This window comes from Cyanistes caeruleus, chromosome 3 (genome assembly GCF_971803275.1).
Source record: "Cyanistes caeruleus chromosome 3, bCyaCae1.hap1.1, whole genome shotgun sequence".
NCBI lineage: Eukaryota > Metazoa > Chordata > Aves > Passeriformes > Paridae > Cyanistes > Cyanistes caeruleus.
The window spans coordinates 68,638,308-68,661,522 of record NC_141703.1 but is presented as its reverse complement, the minus strand read 5'-3'; the positions used below and the strand labels follow the sequence as shown (position 1 = coordinate 68,661,522).

The following is a 23,215-nucleotide window of genomic DNA, read 5'->3' as shown; positions in this document are numbered from 1 at the left end:
TGTTTACTCTACTAAGGCAGAGAAAGCCGCAGTGTCTAAGAGGAAGTTAGACTGACTTTGCAACAGAACAGAATATTTTAGAGACAACATGTCTCTGTATAAATCTTTTAGCTTATAAATTAGTCACAAGGATAAGATAACATCTCTTTAAATAGTTTGTGAGCCCTCCAGTGGTGCAGTCTGTGTTTTTCATTGTGGATGCCAGTCAAAACTCACCAGAGAAGCAGTGTGTACAAAACTAAGCCTGGCATGTTGTTTATGGAGAAACCATGGCTGTTTGAGACCAGTTTGTGCAGCATGGCCCCTCTGTACAGCTATTGCTGCAAAAGAAGTAAAAGTTTTTGCAATCTTGTCTCATCTGACATCACAACAGGGAGTTTCAGGCCCTGGATTTGCAACTACATTATATACAGAAAGTCTAAATTGAGTTGGCACGATCAGACAGAACAGGCAAATCCCTCCTGGCATACACAATAGCTTGAGCATCATACGTCCACAAACCCCATTTACCACCAAAGTTTTGGCACTTTATGCCCTTTTTCTACTCCCATAATCTTAGCTGAAGCACAATGTTACAGCCTCATCTCAAAGCCAGAGGCTAGGGAATTAAGTCCTGTACTGCTGCCGCTTTGCTGGGCAAATAAAAGAGACGTAAGGCAGAAATCCTAAGAGATGGAAGAGGAATTTACAGATTTGTTTGTGGCGGAAAATGATGAGGAAAAGACTGGGGAGACAAAGAGAATGCAAAGCAGCTGACATAATCATTGCACTTGGAGCCATGGTGGGCTGGTCTTTCCCCTGGAGGGTCTACTCAAATTTCTCTTTTCTCAAAGAAGCTGAGACAGAGGATTCCCAGTGCTCCAGCTGATGGCAGAGAAGGAAAAGAAGCTTTCAGAAAATGCTTGGCAACCTCACTCTTATTTGTCTCCCACATGCCCTGACTTCTTGAAACAGCCCATGTATTTAAAAAGCAAAATACTCCCCTTTCGACTTAGAGCAGGTTAGTGCAAGTCTGTCAGCTATTGGCAATTCTCTTCTAGTTATGCTTTTATGAAGAACTATTGGTTAAAAAAATAAAGGAAATAAATGAAAATATGCTCTCTTTATGCCCTTGGATTTATCTTTGTCTAAAGGAATATAATTTAGGGAGTTCCATATGTAAATATTGGTAGCGCACTGCTGGATTAGTCTGTTTGTGCCAAAGACATACGATCTGCATGCCTCACATGTTGGCAAGGAGCATCAGTGCAAAACATCTGGTCAACATGTTTCACCTTCAGGACCACCACGGAAGAAACACCAAAATATCCGTGACACGAGGACATGAGTATGTGCAGGAGAGCACCCACTCTCCCCCTGGGGTCAGACAGAAAAATATGAGTTGCTGCTGTATATCAAGCAGAGCTCTGTTTTCCCTCTGCATCCCATGCTGTCCCACAGCTCAGCAGCAGCAAGACCCAAGCTCTGCTGGTTTTAATCTCACCAAGGGCTTGGCTCCGCTGGTACCTCCCAAAGATTCACTTAGGAGTGTTGACAGCAATTCTAGTAGCGCTCGGGAAGGCTCCAGGAGAAGTTACAATGTGCTGAAGAGAGGCAAGTGGCGCTCCCACTGCTATCTTTAGCCTGGGTTCTGAGGAAGATCATACTCTCCGTATGTTCATCTGTCTGCCAGCCTGTCCATCTGTCTGCCAGTATACTCTCCTCCTTTTTGAATCCATAGTCCAGTTTCAACCAAAAATTATTGACAGCTCAGAGTTCATGAAATCTCACGCATTTCATGAAAACCAGCTGTTAGGTAGAGGAGAAAGATCAAAATGCTGCTGTAGTGAGCTAAACAGCTTTCTCTTCATCTTTGTGTTCCAGATGGCCAATCTGCACAGATGTACTGGCCAGACAGCTGGCATGTGTCAGGACTGAGAACAGACACAGCACATGCTTCTTCTCATCAGCAATGTGGGAACTCAGAAGAGAGGTAGAAGTTCAGGGCTTGGCATAGAAGATGCTGGAGAGATGGAACCCTTCCATTTTGCATGATTACACTAATAAGTCATGTCCAGGAAGGATTGGCTCTTCTGACTATCTAGCACTCCACTTTGGAGGGTTACAATTTTTAATGCTACCACCAGTCAGCCTGACCTATCTTTGCACAAGGGTGAGTCTAAATTTTGTCTTAGAGAATTATGTTACAGAGCCATTGCTTTCCATTTTTCATGAAGTCAAGAGGCTTTGTCATTCACAAGAATGACACTGGAACCACTAAAAATCTGTGTCAGTTAGGTATTCATGCAGTGGAAAACAAAGCCATGAATATATACATACATACATACATACATACATATATATATATATATATATATACACACACACACACTTTTCCACACACACACACATGCATGGTAAGCTCCAATTTCATGCATTATTACCCTTTATACACAATAACTGGAGACATACCCTGTGACACAGACCCAGCTTTCGTGGTACCTGCAATTGGTCAGCGGTACTCCAACGACTGCTAGCAGCAGAGGCACGAGGCAGTCATGGACATTCTGCTCCATTTCAGGCTCTCAATGAGTTAGTTCCCAAAAGCAAAAGGGTTTTGTCTCACTCCCTCCAACTTGTCCTTGTACTCAACTACCTTCCTGTCTACTGTCTCCTTCCCTTGGATTTATAATCCTTTCTTCTTGGCCCAGACTTTTTGCTTTCCCTCATCTGAACTTGCCTTCTTAGTGGTCTTCCACACATGCTGCATGCCCAGGATTCTTGCTGACTGCTCCTACAGCACCCTGTCCCTTGTACCCCTGTGCAAGGAGTACCAAGAGCTTTTAAATCTGTTGATAAGGCAGTGTGTGCCTGCCCACCCGGGACAGAAGGCACTGAATGCACGCACTGCTACCAATTGTACGCACCAGCACAGTGAGTGCACCAGATCTTTGGACCTTGTTGCTGTAGGTCGCTCACTGGCTGATGGTCTAAGGAACACTGACCACACAAAGAGTAATAATCAGTGTTAGCTCTCAGCTAGACACAGCAGCCAGCTTCAGCTGGGAACACAGAAGTGATGGGTGTTAGTAGCTGAATGACAGAAGAGCGTCTGTGACCTGTTTACACGATAGGCCTAAGAATAGCTCAGCTTTGTAGGAAGTTGCTGAAATGTCCAACAAAATGAGAATGAAAACATTGGGTGGGGGAATCAAATCACTTGAAGGGTTGTCTTATGATTAAGTATTATGGCTTATGTTACGAAGTTCTTCCATTGTACTACTCGAGTTTCTCAATGTCCACTTAGAAAGGCTTTAGCGGAAATGTTACTAAAACACTGTTGTCACGGTTTCTCTGCCACCAGAGAAAAATATAGTACAGGCTTCCTGCACTGGTTTAACTGCACAGGCACAGGGCTTGAGGTTTTTCTGACTTAAAAATATACTTGTGGCTACCTTGATAACCACAGACAAACAAACAACCGACCACAGCAAAGAGCCAAACTGGAGGCACTTAGATGCTCCCCATACAGGAAACAAGTGGAACTGGCACAATGTCTTTAGGATGGTGAAAACAGCTACCTTCATTGCTAAAGAAACCTGTTGATCATTCCTTGTTCATCTCTTCCCTTGCTTACAATAATCTCATCCTGTGACCACACGCATTTCTCCTTTCATGCTAACCCAAATGTGAAACTTTCTGAGTTTCTTCATTCATTTCCTACCTCTTTGTCTCCTATACCTTTGTTGTTTCCAATGAGCTCTGTTTTTACCACACTTGCTGTGTTGGGATGTGGAAGTGGGGTAGACACTCTGTTTATTTAGCAGGGCACCACTGATGTGGAAGTGCCTGAGAGAGCTGTTCAAGCTGCTTGCCAGAATAGAAGTGCTCACAGTAGCAGTCCATCAGAGACAGACACTTGTGGTGAGGTGCTGCATTCAGCGAGCTCAGTGCTATTAACACTCCAACAATATCGCTGCAGATGGGCAAGGCTTCTGTCTGACCTGTCTCTTTGAGTTTGCTCAGGGAGGCTGAGGGCGAGATTTGGGCTGCGATGAGTGAAAAGCCATAGACTCCCATGGATTTAAAAGGACAATCCTGGATGCTCTAGAGCAGCTTTGTATGCACTAATCATGCAACTCTCAGCTTGGCCAGAAGCCTGGGCTTAGAGAGCATTTTTTCACTTACAATAGCAGTCCAGCTGTGCTGGAAAAGCTACAGAAGAGCAGCAGAAATAGAGAAACTTTAGAAAAGCTGTGAAAAATCTGAACACAGAGATTATTTCATTAACCTCCCCCTCCCCAAAGGGACCAGGAAGAATAAAACAAAGCAAGGTAGACCTTTCTTTGTTGAACTAAAGAGCAAAAAGACAAGGACTATCATGAAGGACTAGTAAGTTTCACTGCAAATCCTTCCGTGCAAAGACCATTCCTTAGTTCATTTCTGGGCACATTTTTTAAAAGGGCTGCTTGCCAAAGACTTGCAGTTCTGCTGTGAAGACCCATTATTAGCATCTTCCTCCAGGGAGGAATTTGTTTGCTCTTGACTGGAAGTTGCTTTAACATTTCAGTCACTCCTCTTCCACTGTCTCCAAAATGCATGGTGCGCAAGGAGAATGAGATCTGGTCATTAGACAGCTCCTTCTGCACCCTGTGAACAGGTAGATCTGCACCCATAGCACAGCTATATGACTATGCTGGAAAATAATTGATTCTTATCATCCTGTACATCATTCCCCCTGTGGAATAGACTGTGTCTTCCTGTGCCTGAAATTATTTCCCTTTCCTCCTTCAAATCCCTTCATTTCTCATGTGCTTTTCTATGATAGTGTACCCCAGGAAACTGTTTGCTCCCATCTTTGCCTTGATCTTTAAGCACGTAGAGCTGGACAGCTAAATAGAGCAAATGCCTCACTGGGATCCAGCCTGTTCCCAAATGCTGGAATGGTGCCATGAACACCTGTGATACTTTCTAAATAATACAACAGCTGGAAAAAAATGCAGTCCCAGATCTGATTCTTGGCTGCACGTAAAACCCTATTTATTCTGCGGTGTGTGAAAGGGCCTTGACATGAGAACACCTACGGCTTATACCCATTTTCACATGCAGGAAACTGAAGGCAGCCATCAAGGAAAAGAGACCTATAACCTCAGTGCCCTTAGAATTACAGAAAGCATTTTGGTGTCATTAAAAATGAAAGGCCTGGAGTATGATAGGCTTGAAAAATTTATAATCTCTTTATCTATTACTGCCACAAACCAAACTAGCCTGTGAAAACAGACTCTGAGACAGTGTCACGGCACCTGAGCTGCTCTGTAGCACAGGCCACCCAACAACGCTGAATCAGTCTCATGTCTATCCCAGGGAACTGCAGTTAATCTAGGGTATCCTTGAAGGATTTAGCGGATGGACAATCCTCCTCAGTCCTTGGCCCTTGGCAAGTTAATCTCATTGGCTTTCTCTTCCACATTAGACACCAACAGACTGCAGGCCCACATGCCCTTCAGAATTCTCTGCATCTCCCCATGACCCATAAAGGGATGCTTGACTTAGACTAGCATCTGAATTTAGATGGTTAACAGTGCTGGGATAAATCTCATCTTGCTGTCTCTGACTGAGACCTCTCAAACTTTGCTCCCTTAATCTGGATTCTTCTGCCTCTTTAGAATTTATTCCAAAAAAGACTTGGCCATCTAATTATCTAGGACCACATCTGTGAATAAACTGACTAATGAGAGTAAATAGTTTAATTCTCGTAGGAAAAACAACATGAAATTGTGCAATTGCACAAAATAAGGCAAAGATGGCCTGGAACCCTGCCCCATGTTCCTGAGGTACCCAAAGATACTTCAGACCATGAATAAGAGAGCAGATATGGTAAGTCCCAATGACACACTCTCCTGGCATGTCACCTTGATATGACTGCCTCCAGAAAAAAATATTCTCAGCAGATAAATACCAAGTATGAAACTTATCTGCATGTGTGCAGGTCCTCAAATCTAAACGATATAAAAGTGCTGGCTTCTTCTCTGTTACCCTGATAGCATCTCACAGTGCCTTTTCAACACATGCTGTCACATAGGAAGGTTATCTGCTCCTAGGAATCATACCTTATTTTTGCCCTCTATTACAGCCGTTCTCTCAGTGATGCTCTGGATCCTGTTTCCTATGTTGCTGCCAGCTTTCAGGATGAAAGATCCTTCAGTATAAAAGCAAAATCCGTGCCTGAAGACAATAAAAATTGAAATGTTATTGATTTGGTGATAGAAATTCAACACATAAGACAAAACAATTGTTTTGAAAACAGTGATCAGTCAGGAAAATTGCAGGTGCTGTGATGACCAGGAAAGTATAATTGCTTTTCATTAAATCTTGAGGTTTGGAGCTTGATAATTGGATTAACTTCCTCAGCCACTCCTTGAATATTAGCTCTCTGCAGTCAATGTTCACATTTAACCCACTGCAAACTGTGAGGCCAGCATTTACAGTCAGAGCTTAAATATAGGGCTGTACAAGACCAACATCTCATTTCCAATGCCCCTGTTTTCAGACATTGCCAAAACATGAGTTCATACTATTTTTAGCCTTTAACTCAAAACAAATTATATTTATTTCAAGATGCATTCTGTAATTCATTGGATGCTCTTTTACTCTGTGCAGGTTCTTTTTGTTTTAACAAAAGATTATGCCAGTTTTCATTTTTGAATATTTTTTTAGTTCAGTTTACAAAACAGTAAGATATTAATACTGAGGTTCAATGATTACAAGACACACAGTAAAAATATGCATAATCCTGCAAATGAACAAAATGAAGTTAAACAAAACTTTACCAAAGTGATTTAAATTATTTAAATGATAGGGATTTAAATGATAATTTAACTGGAAGAAAATAATGAATGGAAGCCCCAAATTAAAAATGTTTTTGCCTTATGCAACAAATTGGCTTGTAATCAGAACATTCAGGTGTGGTCATGGCAGAGCTAATTTGTTTCTTAAGGTCTGATTTGATACACATGGAAATAAACACATTGGAATGCTTCTTAAGTGCTGCCTGACCCTGTTCTTCTTTGAGAATATCTAGTTCAGTTTTTCATCCAGAATTTAGTTGTTGCTTGTTCAATTCCAATGTCATTGTCAGAGATTAACCCTTCAGCTTGATGAAGCTCTTTCAAATACACTGTGTTCTTTGGATTTGAAAGATAATGGCTGCAGTATCTGTAATCAAATAGTTCTGACTTGTATAACAGTTGTTTGGAGAAATTAATCTTAAAGCCCAATGACTGAAAAACAGAATATGATGCAATCCTGACCAAAGAATGAGGCTCATTTCCCTTCAGCCAACTGTGTAGTTTGCTTTGCACAGTAAACTTTGTGTTGTTTAGAATACCAATGGTACACCAACTTTACATGCTTGTTTTTAATTGTGCAGCTTTGCGTCAAAGTGGCCAATGACTTAGCAGATACTACAGCTTAACGAAGTAATGACATGGAAACTAACTAGGGCTGCCCAAATTTCACAATGTGCACTGAAAAGATCAGTGTGTTGAAAAGACCAAAAAAAAAAAACAAACCAGCAGAAGGCAATGGAGATTTATGCATGGAGAGAGGGCAGGGAGCAGGAGCATGGGAGGAAAGCCCAATCTACACCATCACTTCTTTCAGACTCTGGCTTAAAAGCCAACTTCTAATACATTATTTTTGAGGCCAGGGTGAATGAAAGACAGGTGTATCTGTTGCACCCAGATGGAGAAAAATGGTTAAAATTATTCAGAAAGGTAGAGGTCATTTACTTTGCACATTTAAAACTTTAAGAAGTCTGGTTCTGTAATAAGAATGAAACACAGAAGGCATAATAATTTGGCTAAGCTGGTAACATTTTCATGACATAGAAGATATCAAAACTCAACCTGTAATGTGCTAGGCACACAAATAGGCAGCATCAAAAGCATATTTGTGACTGGGTGCAATCTGTACAGGAAAACAGACACACCAAAATCCCACTTTACCCATATTAAAAGGTGCCTCCTAATTTATTTCCTTTTCCTATCCCCACAGAATGCATTTATGTTTCTTTGTTACAGTGCTGAAATTCTGTACTTCTTACCATAGAAGCCCTTACACATATTTTGGTAAAGAACAGAAAGAAGGCACGTTGCATATTCAGAAGCTGCTTGTGCATCTCTGAAAAGCATCTCCAATTTCCTTTCATATAGCTCTGGAGGCTCCAGATTCAGTTGCTATTATTATACTCTTCCTCACAATTCCTTAGACAGACTGTATATATTTAAATTGCCATGTCTTGGGGATGAGGACAATGCTGTGTCTTGGCTAATGCACAATGAGGTGCTGATTACTCATTAATACCAGAATGCAAACCACCATCATAACTACAATAACATCACAATAACAACAAAAACACATGTAAAGTGCTAGATTAGCCCTGGAGGCACATATGTGAACTCTACTGACGTCACATTCCATTCTATACCCAAACTGGCAATTACAATTGCATTAATGCAATTAGAGTAGAAAATGGAATACACTCCATGGCTGTTGTCCATGGTTTTAATAAAAAGGGAGTCACAATCAAGCTGAGAATGCTACAACCAACAGCACACAGCTGGAGGTGTGCGTACTGTTGTACACACGTTGGCTCCACTGACTGCTGGATCAGCAAACGCTTGCGGATCAGTTGCAGCACAGCTGCCAGGCAGAGTCTAGGACAAGACTCAGACTCATCCCTTTGGATGCAGAACCAGATGCTTCCTCTCACCAGCTGCCAAATCCCTTCATTCTAACCTCAAATACACTAAAATAGCTCAGAAGCAACACAAGAGCTGGGTCCACTATCCTGAGCTGGCTACTCAGGTTAATACTCCAAGTCATCTCACCTCTTACTGCTGCCAGGGGTGCCATGTGAAAGATGCTGCCTAAGCCAACACCATCAGGTAGAGATGAGGAAGCAAAAAATTAGTTGAAAGTCCTGCCTCTTAATCTGACCTCAGCTTCTAACAACATATTTTGTAACAGAAAGAGAATAGGTTCTGCTGAACTTAGATGTAATCATCAAACCAAATGTTTGTGTTAAGCACAGATGCTTGGAAAGAAAGAGGGAAAAATGAAAACACAAAAATCTATGCTGGCTGGAACCAAAATAGGCGATCATCTTCCTGTTAACTCGATTGATGTTTCATAGCGTGTCCTCACATAACATCAGCTACGTATTTGTCTGATTTCAAGGAAATTACCAATTTCTTCAAACTACCCACTCACATTGCATTTTTAGCAAGAACTGTCTGTGTTTGCAGGGAAATCCCACTGCATTTTAGATATTTGAGTCTTACTTCAGATATCTCCAGAGTGCATGAATTCCTGAAATGTTTTGTTGTGGGATGAGCCCCGGTGCTTTGCATCTTCAGGAAATCTTACAGCAGGGTTACTGCCGGGTTAATGAAGGAGCACACAGTGTGCGCAGGGATTGATAAACAAGCTGATATCCGCCAGCACATTTCTACACTTCTCTTTCACCTGTGTCCCTGCAGACCCTTTCATGTTTCTACTTTGTGGGTGCAACTCTGCATGTGTAGAGATCCCACGTAGCAAATGCTAACAGGGGTATGTACAAACCTAAGTTTATAAAAGTTACACAACCTCGGGGTGAGGTGATCAGACTCTGCTGCCTTAGTGGAGTGCTGGTAGAAGCAGAGCACTCAGGTTAATCACACCCTAAGTAGTTTTTCCCATGTGCCTGCATGCGTGCTGGCATGCGCATTTGCAGGTGCGCACCCACGCAGGCATGCATCAGCCTTTGTGCCATGAGCTGGAGAAAAAGGCTATTCTTTTATAAAAACAGGAGCTACTAATTCTCTGTAAGGCTTCCATAGAAGCCCAGCAGAGGGGAAAAAAGGGGTGAGAGTGGCTCTGCCTGTGGCAGGGTGAGTTCTGCTGTCAGACCTGCCCAGAGCTTTGGGAATTTAGATTAATTTGGAGAGGCGAGGGATGGTTTATGCAACCAGAAGTAAGTCCAGCTTTATAAAAAGTCTGTGATGTGTAGAGTTGGCACCCATGGGGTGAAGTGGCTGGGGGGAGGGGAGCCAGCCTGCTACTCAAGAATACATCAAGCCCTTGAGGAAGCAGAGTGTGCCATGTTTGAAGATGCAAAGATAATCACAGTGCTGGGAACCGTCTTGTGTAGCGGAGGAAGCCAAACAACAAGAGGAAAGCAGCATATGCTCGTGATTTCGCACAGGAAGCTAGCAGCACCTCCTGCCAAAGCGAGATAAGAAAACTCCCATGGCCTATTCTGGACAAGGCTGTGGTGATCAACCTTCGCTTCACACTGTCCTCGCTCCGCTCCGCGGCCCGCTCCCTTTCCTAATGAGTTTCAGAGCCCTCACTTCTATTAGCATGCAGCATGCCAAGCACAATAGCATGGTGTATTTATAACTAGCAACAGGGAAAAGTTTCCAGGGTAAGAGTGCACTTCATGTCATCCTGATGCATTTCACCAAAATCACACTACAAACCAGCTCCAAGCTGAAGTCCTGCCGATGAAAATACTGGTCTCAGAAGAAAAGCTGCTGGGTGATTTATAGAAGAGCATGGGAGCTGAGGTAAGCAATTTGTCCAATTATTCATAGGGTGGTTTGACCCCGAGTATGACAATCAGTTCTGATTGAAAGCCCCAGATCTAGTCCATCCAGACACATCTTCCCCATCCCAAAGACATTACTGCAGTTTTCATTTCAAGCAGTGCAACAACAAATACCAGTGAAAGAGCCTCAAACCACAAATCAGTTGGAAAAATACTCATCTTCTGTCTCCTTGTCCTCCCACTTTCTCCCTCCCAAGTCCCCCTGTGTGATTCCAGAGGCCATTACAATCATTACCTCATGTAACATCTCATTCAACTCTCTAAGCATTCCTCTTGGCAAAGCCCCTGGCAGCCTCACTCACACTCTCATTCACTGGGGTAGTATTTGTTGGGAGGGAGAGGAAACCATCCTGTCACCAACAGTGCCCATTTTTTAGAGTAATTATTGGCAGCCACCATGCTTTTCTCAGCAGCTATCCTTTTTTTAGGGCAGCAATTCCTAGCAGCGTCAGGGCAATGCTACTACAAATCCAAGTTGGGCTGACTCACATCTTTTCAGAGGCAAGAATGACAACGCTAACGTTAAGATAGGAACTCTGGAAATTCCTGGAATTGCAAAGAATATATAGGAACTGTATTTTATTTGCAAGTTACCAAAAAAATCTGAAAGCCATGGGCCATGACTGTTCTGCGCCATGTCCAGTGCCACGCGATTGACAGCACAGGGCTGGTGCAGCCACGTGTCCTTGGGAATATTGAGCCAATCTGAAGCAGGAAACGGAGAGGAAAACTAGTAGCAGGGAGCATGTACAGTTTGTAAAATGTTCTTTATGGGGGTAGGGAAGGAGAATATGTGCTGGCCCCCTGCCAGCTTTGTCTATGCAAAATGAATCTATGAAGCTATGGGTCCAGGTGCTCCTGCTCTAAGTCAAAACCAATCAGAGGTTGAAATACCGGCAAAACTGCAGCTGGGAGCTCATCCCAAACACCTTCCCTAGTATGCACATTAGTGGAGCTAGGGGGAAAACAACAGGTGGTAGGAACAGGATTTATTTTACTTTTTTTTTTTTTTTTTTTTTTTGGTTTTTATATATTTATTTATTTAGGATCAGGTCCCTGCTGTCCCAAAAGCCTCATTCTCCTGGGGGGTATTTTGAAAGGAGCAGGGTAGATGACATTTAGAGCTTTGTTGTGCACTTCTATAGCTCTATCAAAAAAGGAAGCATTTGATAGCTGCACATTGACTTTCTTGCTGTTACTGATATGCAACCAGATAACTGGATGGTGTTTCCCTTTCATACTCATCCTTTCCAGACATTATGACTTGCCTTTTACTCTTCCAGTTTTCTGCCTGGAAAGCTGATTGATCTGAGCTATCTCAAAAGAAGCAGCAAGATCAACAGCAACGTTGCCTACCACAATTTTCAGTATTTCATCAGCCCACACACGGACTTCCATAGGAAAAAAATCACTTCCATAACTGCACACCTGAGCACCCTGCAACACCAGTTACTCACAACAAAATATGCAGATGACTGAGGCTGAGGGTCACCAAAAAAAACCCATTTTGCTTCCAACTTCTTTGCCATTACTTGAAACCTCTGGCTGCTAGGGAACATAACATTACATTTGAAAGTAATTTTTCAGGTGTCTACACATACTGAGGTTATCTGAAGTTTTCTCACCTTGTCTTATCAGAAAATTGTATTTTGCTTCTTGATCCTAAATTTTCTGCTTCACACTGCTTAGCATTCTTCATGGACACATGACACCATCATATTTCAGCCAAATCCACCATCTTTCCTTTTTTTACAACTCTCTTTCCTGCTTTACTAAATTGTGTTCACTCTCATCTCCCACGAAGCCACTGTGATTCAGCTCCCACTTTCTCTGTGCAAAAGGAAAAACCATGTCCTTCACAGAGAAGGAGGATGTTGGCTGGAAGTATAGAATTATCACATGAGATTTCCACAAGCACCTAGAATTTCTTTCAGGGGAAAAATGTGTTTGATTCTGAGAGTCTGCAGTATTGCAAGGAATAGGGTCTGCTATTTGGTTGAACAGTCAGAATCCTAAAGAGAAAGTCCACAAAAACTCTACATACAATGTCCACTTTTGCACTCCTTTTTTTTTTTTAAAAAATTCCCAATTTATGTTCCCTATAAATAAAGTCCAAGATATTGTTCAGACCCTTCTAGTGTAAGTTATTTTCCTTGCACAACTCACTTTTAATGCACACTCAACTTCTAGACATAACCTTACATCTGTAATATTCCAAGATCCATGTATCCACAAATCCTTCCTCCTCAGAATGCCAAAATTTCTCTTCTTTCCTTTGCTGTCCTAACTGGATCCTCTTGGTTCTAGAAAGGAGCAACTTTAGCAGCCTATTCACACAGTCCTTCATACTGCCCATCTTGCTGACAAGCTGGAAGAGCAGCTCTCACCCTTTCCATTTTCCAGGGTTTAGCAAAGGAGACAGAGGATTTGTTGATCCACTGAGGTTGTTTTTCAAGATGAGTTGTTTTCAGCTTCTCTTTAAGTAGGGGTCTGGGAGCAAATCTGGGCTGACTGGAGTGAGGGACTGAGGTGCAGGCAGAAAACAAGGAAGGGATGAGAAAGAATGGAGGGAAACATTTTTAAGGAGAGAAGGGAGCTGATTAGAAGGAAAACAGGAAGAGAAAATACTGTCAGGCATGGATGTAAGACCAAGGATCCATCTACCCCATATCCTGTCCCAACAATGACCATATGCAGATGGTTGGAGATGAGTAAGAGCGGGACTAACTTCAGATATTTCCTTCTAATACTCCCACAGTCACCAATTATTACCAACTCAGGAATTTCCCTCAATATAGGCTGTTTCTACACTTCTCTTCCAAGACTGTAAGAAGTTTTCAAACCCCCAAAATCTTCTGGCCAGCATATTCACAGATATGCTATCCACTACATGAGGAATGATATCCTTTTTAGTTCCAAATTCTGTTCCTCCTGTCTTCATCTAATGGCCTCTTGAATTGTAAAAGATATACAACTTAACTAAGTTAACAACAACTGATCCTCAGACATGTGTCCTTTACAAGTCTGTAAGTCTCCGTCCTGTAGCTCTCAAGTCACACTTTTTTCAGTCTGTAAGAGTCTTGATCTCCCTCCTCACTCATACTTCACACATTCCTCTCATTCTCTGAAATTCCTTTGATCCTTTTTGATGCTATTCCTGGTGTACCTCCCAATTTGGCTGCATCCTTTGAAATGAAAGGATCAGAAATGCTCATAGCATGAAAGACATTGATAATTTATGGATTTGTGGAGTTATCGTGGTGTTCTGTACTGTGGTCTTTATTTCTTTCCTGGTGATTCCTAAAACTTGATTTTCTTTTTGAGCTGTTCATGATAATGTTCACTTTCACAAACCCATCTACCACAGCACTCAGATCCCTCTTTGTAGTACTAATGATCAGCCAACAGCTTTTTAACACCTATTTTGCCTACGAAAGCATGATCTTTTTTTCCTATGTATATCATGCACATTTATCCTCAGTGAATTTCACCTGCCACTTGGATACCCAGATTAAGAGAGTTCTGCATTTCATTGCAATCAGCTCCTCATCCTTACAAATCCGAATAGCTTGTCATCATCAACAAACAGTGTCACCTCCTTGCCACCTTTTCCAGGTTATTTCTGAACATGTTGACAAGTACAGACCCCAGCACCAGCTCCTGAAAAGCTTCACTGATCACCTCCCTACGCTGCAAGAACTGGTTGTTCCCTCTAAACCTCTGTTTCCTATTTTTTAACTGAATATTTTTTTCTGAGCACAATCCTACCTCACATGCCTGTTCAAAGCCTTCTGCAAAGGCTTTTTGAAAGGCGTACACATAAAAGGAAAGAGGATGCTAACTAAAGTTTGTATATTTTTGTAAAAGGTGTACTCGATCCAGTAATAGTACTCCATTCATAATCACTCTGAAGCACACACAGAGTTTGACCTGGTGCCTTCCTTTGGCCAGGAGCCCCTGCTAGTGCAGGAGCAGGCTTCTGGCTACGGGCTGGGACGCCCCACTGGCTCCGACACTGCCAGCGTGCGGGGCCTCGCTCACGTCGTGCAGTCCCCACGTCCAGCCTGTCACACACTTCATTTCCCACGGGCTGGGCCACACGGAGTAAAAGATCAAGCAGAAACATCCCACCATCTACGTGACCCTTAAGTGTTTTTCCTTAAGGCTGGGTGTCAGGCTTCACATAGTAAAGCCAAGAAACCATCCTGTGAAGGCAACAAGAAGAAAAAAAAAAGAAACTGGGAAAAAATAAAAGAGCAAGTGAAAAAAACCCCAATATAAGCAAGTGAGAATTAAAGCATGATACTAAGCAGAGTATCCCTGCTGATCAATGACAGAGCAAACAATATAATGCTTCTTGTTTTAATTTTTTAAAAAAAATTATTTAAAGTGATTTGGAAACTAGCAATATCAAAACTTGAAAGCTTAAGGTTCTGATTCAACCAAGACCCACAATGAAGTAATTTATACTTGTGGAATAAATTCATCAGTGTGTAACCCTGTGGACAGACTGTGGCAAACTGTACTCGGTATAAAGCATGTGTTAGTCAAGCTTATGTAACCATATGGATGTGCCAGATCTGATTCAATAGGCATTTTGCAAACAGAATATTAAAAAATATTTTCAAATTCCATAATAGTGACTTGAAAACAAGGATATAGCTCTACTCAGGGGAAAGAATGTGTTCACAAGCAAACATTGGCTTTTGGCTCCCAGTGAAAGTGCAGAATGAGATACTTAAGCACATTGCTTATTTAGGCTGAAGCAGATCAGATGCTGTTTCACTCCTCTCTTTCCTTTGCAGCAGCACGGACTTCCAGGGAACTTGAAGCCAATATACACTCATGACAGTTCCTCTGCATTTTTTTTGAGGTTATGTTAAAAACCAAGGGGTTTGACTTTTATTTGCACTCATCTATTTCCCCAACCACATCAAAGTAAGGGAATAGCTAGTATGATTTTAGGTGCACCTGTGTGTGCCTCTACATCTCTAGATTGCTGTCAGATGAGTTTCCTGTAGCACAGGGTGGAAGGCACAAAGGCCACCAGCCAGATCCTCAGCCAGTGTGAACATAGAGCTGAGGATCCAGCCACGTGTCAAATTACACAAAAGCACTTTAGAACTACCTGTTTGTTAATGGCATCTGACCTACTTATACCGGCTCCAAAGACTCAGACTTTCCCTTCCTGAAAATAGGCACAGGGGATAAAACCAGTTGCTGTGGACAACCTAATGGCCATCAACGTTTGCAGACATCCAACAATTAAACTTGGGTGGTTCAGTACATTCCTAAATGAGTATAATTAACATTTGTTCTTTACTTGTTCATTTTGCATACCTCACTGATGTTCCAAATCTGGTTTCCCGTGATCATCTATCCAAGCACATCCTAATGATTCTGGCTTTCAATCCCTTATTAATACCCTGACATAAACAGTGCAGAAATGCAATTAGACTGCTATGCACACATGGCCTGCCTCCTCTTTCACTGAAGCTGCTGGGACTCTGGCCATGCACTGTCATTATGATAGTTTCAGTCTTTCTGTGTCTCTGCAGAAGTTTCAAGGAACACCTCTAGTTTGTTTCCTCCCAGATACTTCATCTATTCAGCCCTCCATCTCCAATGCCACCATTAGGTAGTTTTGCCACCAAGTAGAGTTCTCATCTTGACAGTGTAGTCAGGAGAGCAGAGAATCATGCACCAGTTTCCCCAATTACTTTGTTTTTGTAAGCAGCTCTACAATACTGTTATATTTCTCTCTCCATCAAGCAAACACACAAGCATAAAAAACAAAATAAACAAAAGCCAAAAAAACACAGACTGATACGATGGCAGGGTTGTAAAATAATAATAATAATATAACATTCAGCTTGAGACTGAACAAAACTGATAGCTCAAGAGGAGGGAGGCAGCAACATGATGGGAGAGCTGAAACACCCGTGGTTGAATCTCAGTGTTGCAACTGTCTGCAGTTTCTGAAGGGCCAATCAGTCAAACCTTGGGCAGAGGTTGAAGACCTCTCTTGAACTGCCCACATAGAAATGACCACTCAGAGAAGCTGGCCCCAAACAGCACTGCACAGCTGCTGAGCAAGCCAGTGCTTCCAGTGAGCAATAGCAGTATCCCACATGCCCTTCTTAGCAATTCCTGCCAGGTCAGTTTAAGATAAACAAAACCTACTCAAGAGATTCGGGTCAAGAACCATTAACATCAAGCACGTTCCTGACATGCAGACGCTTGTTCTGTAACCATAGAAGGGATCTGTTTTAGGTGGATCCCAGCCTGCCTGCCTCTGGAGACCCTCAGCAAGCCCTGCTGCTGTCTGCCCCCATACACCTCTGCTGACAACCCAGCCTGAGACAAATTCAGGATGGACAGGATGGCTCCAGTGTGGTAGAAAAGAGGCTGAGGAGGTTGCTGGGCACTTCAGGACAAGTGTCTCACAGGGCTGTGCTCTTCTATATCCACTGAACACCTGGGGGCTGCCCAGCCTGGGAATGTGTCCACTGCAGAGCAGAAAGATAGCCCTGGAAAAGCAGTTTCTCAATCATTTAAGAAAGACTAATTTTTAATAATTTTTTTTTAAGAACTTTTATTTTGCATTGTGTCTTCCTCTGTCTTTTGGCTGCCATCTCTAAGTTTAATAGCTCTGCATAAGCTATAAAAAACCCCAGAACTTTGTTTTTTGCCCCAGACAGATTTCCTTGACTATTTCATGTTTCCTTGTTTGAGTGAACATCAGAAGAGGATCTTTCCACCTACATATCTAGTTAACTAGCTAGCTAGCAAAATGTTGATTAATGGCAAGAGTTGGTTTAAGCAAAGTAATTGTAACAGAAAGCAAAGTACAGGGAATTTTTAATGATGTTGGTCTTTCACATTTCAAAAGTTCACATTTGTTGAGCAATTTTACCACTTTTTTTTTTTTTTTTTTTTTTTATTTGCTATGAGGGAACTGTGGAAATCATTTTATTTGGCCAGTCTCATGTTACTGGCCTGAATGAAGTAGAGAGAAGAGTTATGCAAATTGACTGTATCAATCAGAAATCATTAAACTATATCTGCATTTAAAAGCAATGGAATTCATTGAAGTATTATTAGAGCTTTGTAACTGAAATACTGCTTGGAAAAGGAAGTGAAAGAAGTATCCACACAACCTAATGGCTGCTATTAAAGGAGGTCACAGGCATCAGTCCTTCAAAAATAAAAGCATCTAACTTAGGCAGTCAGTCCCCAGCTTGCAGTGACTGCTCAAAAGGAGTGAAGTTAAGCATACATATAAATATTGGAGCAATCAGATCTTGGAGCCAATAGTGCACTGCAAGGTCTTTGCAGCAACAGCATCTTTTTATTCAGAAATTTCCTGAGAATCTCCACTACCTTACACTGAATGGTAACCTGTGGGGGTTTATTGACTTAAAGTGCAAGGTACCTCTGTGTACAGAAACAAGCTCTACATGAGCATAAACAGAACAACATTTCAGTATTGGAAACCTAACATTGGGCAGATAAATACAAAAAAAAAATGTATCGGTAGAACAAGGTATGTTTCTTATCTCCTGTATGAGGTAAATGCACATTAAATCTGTTGCTTAGGCAAACTTCCCTTCACACAAAGAGGGAAGCATAATGAAATAGGTGGGATTAAAGGGTTTTCCAGTTCTTCAGGGAGAACACCTGAACACGCACAGACATCAGTCTGAGCAAGGTGTGCCAGCTCCTGAGGTACTCCACTCTGCTCCCTTCCTGGAGCAGGAGACAAAATTTAATTACTTAGGTATTTCTGCCTTTCTGCAATAGTAAATTGTCATATTATTCAGAGGGAGTCATCCCACTCCTTTTAGGCAAAGCATTAAAAATGGTTTCTCCAAACTACTTCTTCAATGAGTACTTAAAGAAGAAGGAAGGGGAGAAGGTTGAAGAGAATCATCACAGAACAATTATGCAGGCAATTTGGAAGCCAGTCTGGAAATAACATTGTAACAGAGCCAATAGCTGATTCAAGTTGTTACATTTCTCCTCTGATCACCTGCTCAAACACATTCCTCATTACCATTAATGGAGTCTGCAGTTCAGCACACTACTGAGCACCTGCATGCAGATGTTAATTCCTCTTTCTGATGACACGCTCTCCTCTGCAGGGGTGCCGGCCTGTGCTTTCTAACAGAAGGAAATATCTGACCACTGATGAGCACCACCTCGATTTCCAAGGAAGAACCAACTGTTTATTCAGTGCTGCACTGGATTTCAATCCAGAGTATTCATAGCTGTATAAACTCATGAAAGAAACTAAAAGACTGAAAATTTTCATATATGCCTTTCTCAAGGTTTCTCTAGTTAAAAGATGTTCTCTTACATCTCTTAGCAAAAATAAATCTTGCAACTTGTCCCTGTAAGGTAACATACCAGGCAGAGGAAATGAAGCTCTCACCTGTCCTTGAAATGGAGAATTTCAGGTAATACTTATTCCAGCAAGAGGAGAGATTGCTAGTGCCACCTCTTGGTGACAAGGGCACAGAAAGACAGCCATTAAAATAATCCCAAAGACATAGTGGGAAAAATAACACGTGCTTCTAGGAAGTGCTGACCAGTCTCTCACTGATATCAAAGCACTTCCAGGTATCCTTAGTTTGAGATGCTTAGTATTGAGACCCTTAGCATTGAGATGTCCTATTTATTTGAAGGATGTGTCTTGTACTCTTTCAATTCAACATGTCCTTAAATATTTGCCTGGTGCTAAATCCTAATCCTATGAAAGCATTAAAAAAGTGAAATCCTGGGGAATATGAAGATTCTTCAACTGAAACTGAGAAAAAGTTGTGTCTTAAACTTGTTAGGTTTTTAAATATCTTCATTGGGCTGTGATCCAAAAAACTTGTCTGTTTGAACCCTCCAATAACAACTTAATGATAATGCTGTTGTGGAGGTTGAGTGTTAATCATTAAGTTTGTCAGATTTCATGACACAGGAAGAGCTGTGGGTGAGTCAACACGAACTCCTAATTATAAGAAACAGAGTTCAAAAGAAAACTAAAATGTAAAAAGAGGATTAGTTTAAGCACCACATCAGCGTCAAGTAAGCTTGCATGGTGCCATTTATTCTCTACCCTCTTTAAATATCATCCTGGACAATGGTGGGCTCATTTAGCTTGCTGAACTGAATCTATGACTAAACATATGACACAACAGATCTGACCTTCATAACGGAAGAAGCTTCTACAATGTTTCCTGTCTATTTCAAAAAGAAGCCACACATAGGAGTCACCGTGCATGGAGAAAAGCATGGAGGAAAATTTCTCCAGGTGAAAGCGTGTGAACTTTGCAAGACATTGTCTTCTCTTATGAAAATGCAAAAGCAGTTATCGCTTCTGGATGAATATTGCATGCATGAATAGTACTGAACTGTAAATAAACCCAAACAACAAGACCAAATAACCACTCTGCCCTCCATTTTCAAATAACGATGGAGAAAATGTTACATTGTGACTACACATCTACTGAAAAATATATCGATTAAAAAGTAGACAATTTTTATTAACTAATAAAAAAACAATGTTTACAGCAAGCTTTATGCTTGTAAAAAATATTAAAGTGTAATAGCAAAAGATATATATTTTAAATATATTTATATATTAAACTATATAAAAATATTATACTAAATAAAAGTAAAGATGCTGTCCTACCTTGTTTTAGAATGGTTTTGTTTACAGGGATACCACATCCATGTAATTTTAGGTGGAGGAATACCATACACAGTGCATGTCAGCACTTGTTTGCTGCCTAGTAAATGCAGATTAGGTTCAGGGAATGATGACACGGCCTTTTCGTATATCTGTGGTTTCACTGGAAAGGGTAAGAATTGGAGAGCAATTAAAACCAGCTTATTTCCAATGTATTGCACTATTATAAAAATACTACATTCCTGCATTGTGAGTAACAAGAAAAATCCCCAGGAGAACAAAGGAAAACAGCAGTCCTGAGTCACGTCAGATGAGTGGTTAGTAACACATTTAAGTCATCAGGAGCAAATATGTGACTGTGGAGGACAGAAAACACTTCAAATGAAAACCAGCATCCATCTTCTGGTTCAAAGATGGGCCTTTCACCCTGCATATGAGGCTTGGGTTTGGGTCCACGAAGTCAGTAAGAAAACCCACAATGCCCTGATGATGGCAAGATTGGTGACAATCCAGCTCAAAGGAAATTGAGCATTTACATGTTCAGGAGAAGCATGGGAACACGTTGCAAACTTACCATTTACCGTAAGAGTGACTGTAAGATTCTTCGACAGGTTCCACTGTCGAATGCTCAATATTATGGTGTAGTTTCCAGCATCCTCCTCAGCAACATCCTTGATGACTAATGAATAGTCTTTAACAATGTACCGGGCACATTTTTCAGCGGCAGGTAGCCCATCTTTTAACCTGTTTCATGGAATTTCAGAAATCAAAATTCTGAAAAATATTTCTGCTTAGATCATCCATGTTACATCATATTCCTCAATCTTTGGGAAGGGATTGGATTTCCAGTCTGAGATTCTGTTTATCAGAGACTGGTCCTTTTCATTCAAATAAGATTGCTAATATTTGTAAACCACTTTAGAGAGTACTATTCTATATATTAAAATTGATAAGAATCTGATGGGGTTCTATGGTGTTTGAGAGTTGCTGAAAATTGCAACTCTGTCTCTAAAGATCCCATGGCTGTGACCGCCATTTAGTCTGAGAGACAACCATTTTGTCTAAGAGCTGGTCACAGAAATAAAGGTTGCATCATCTTGCACTGGCCATCTCTCTATGACCTCAGAATACATCCTGGGACAGAGTATTACAGTACTCTAAGCACAGCTGTGATTTTAGGAAGAGGAAGAATAAGTAGATTAGATAAGCACTTAGGAATCAGATATCCTGCTGTCAAGTGAATGTTTTTAAAGATAACAGAAAATCAACGTAGAAAGTACTAACTGTTGCTCACACATAGATTCCTGAAGCAAAAGAATCTTCTTCCAAGTCTAAAATACAGTGTAAAGTGCATTTTAACGAGCTGCAAGAAGGTTAACATGATGTTAGTAGAAGGGTGCAACACATATTCATTATGATGATGGATTCGATCTCAGTGATTCACAGCTTTTTGTAAGTATTTACAGAAAACTCTTACTTTTATTAGACGAGCACTAAACTTTGGTCAAAAGAGTTATGGATTTAGGCATTTCACTGCATGTGTATTTTACAGAACCAGAGAATAGCTGTAGCTGAAAAAGCCTTTGGAATTCATTTAGTCTAATCTCCTGTATTAAGCAAGGTCAGAAGGTTGCCCAATACCATTTTCAGTATGGTTTTTTGAATCTCCAAGTATGGACACTCCACCTTCACTCTGGGCTATTTATTCCAATGTTTGACGAATCTCAATTTTAAATTAAAAAAATTGTTAAAATTTGTTTAAAAGTTTGGAGATATTTTTTTTTTAAGTTCAGAAGTTTTGGATCTATAGGTGTAGTCAACAAACCCAAACACTGGAGAAACAGAAAATGATGTATAAATGGCTGGCATCAGTGTCACACTCACCCCTTAGTTTTCCACATGGAGCCATAAGCGTAAAGGTTTTGTAAAACAAGACAACACTTTTGGGGCAAGATTAATTCCCGGCTGTAACATGCACTCCCCCTGTTTATGTAGGTATTGTTTGTTTTCTTAATCAGTCTTGTCATAGACCCTTTGTTAAAGCACAATTAATTGAGCCAGAGCTACTGGTGTTTAAAATTATTTAAACAAAAACCCCTTGAGATCATGAATAGATAACACTTTTCCATATGAAAGTGGTTTGGATTAATAAAAAAAACCAAACAAACCTGTTCTAAAAGTTCTTAACACAGCATACACAAGACAAAATGAATGATCCAGTGAATGCTCTGCTGAAGTAGACCTACAGCCTTCAGATCACTGCATAGTAATACCAACTTCCATTTTTTTGCAATAGTGCATGTCTGTATAACTCAAGTCAATCATTTATTTTAATGAAAGCCTTCTTTTCTTTCTCTTACAGTCTGAAAAAGCAAGTTCAAAATTTCAAATCTAGGTGTGAATGATGCTGGATGTAACACTTGAGTCAAGGCTGGTAGAGATATTTAGCTGTAGAGCATCCATTGTTTTCAAGAGGAGACATACCCAACCTATTTGAGGATCTCAGCTTTAAACTTTCCTTATCGCCTTTCTCGCCCTTTTGAAATGCAGGTAATTCCTCATAAATTGTTAGAACCCCAGGCAGCTCTGAAATGTTAAAAAAATCCTCCCCAACCCTATTATAACAAGATGTCCAGGATGCATCTGTGAAAGTAACTGTTGTCCTACCATATAACCTCTGGAGAGGGAAATGCCTTCACTTTCATTGACAAACGATAGGATTTTCTTCCAGCTACAGCCTCCAGCGCAGTTTTTCTTCGACGTTTCAAATTAATGAACATTTTATCTTAAACAAAATAAAAAAAGTGCTTTGTATTACTGATTTTCATCCTGCAAAAAGAGTAGTTCTACTAAAGAAAATGTGACTCAAAATGAAAATTATCTTTAATAATTTTGATGCT

General features: G+C 41.0%; 1 protein-coding gene across 1 annotated transcript in view; it reads right to left on the bottom strand.

Moving 5' to 3' along the window:
* Nucleotides 1–23,215, bottom strand: part of FLT1 (fms related receptor tyrosine kinase 1) — a 108,621-nt gene that overhangs the window by 50,743 nt on the left and 34,663 nt on the right. Inside the window, exons 8-11 of the mRNA XM_086881684.1 lie at nt 22,983–23,100; nt 20,890–21,059; nt 20,319–20,478; nt 6,090–6,204 (exon numbers count right to left, since the gene is read on the bottom strand). Of these exons, the coding sequence (XP_086737810.1) occupies nt 6,090–6,204; nt 20,319–20,478; nt 20,890–21,059; nt 22,983–23,100 (563 nt within the window). The remainder of the gene's footprint in view (nt 1–6,089; nt 6,205–20,318; nt 20,479–20,889; nt 21,060–22,982; nt 23,101–23,215) is intronic.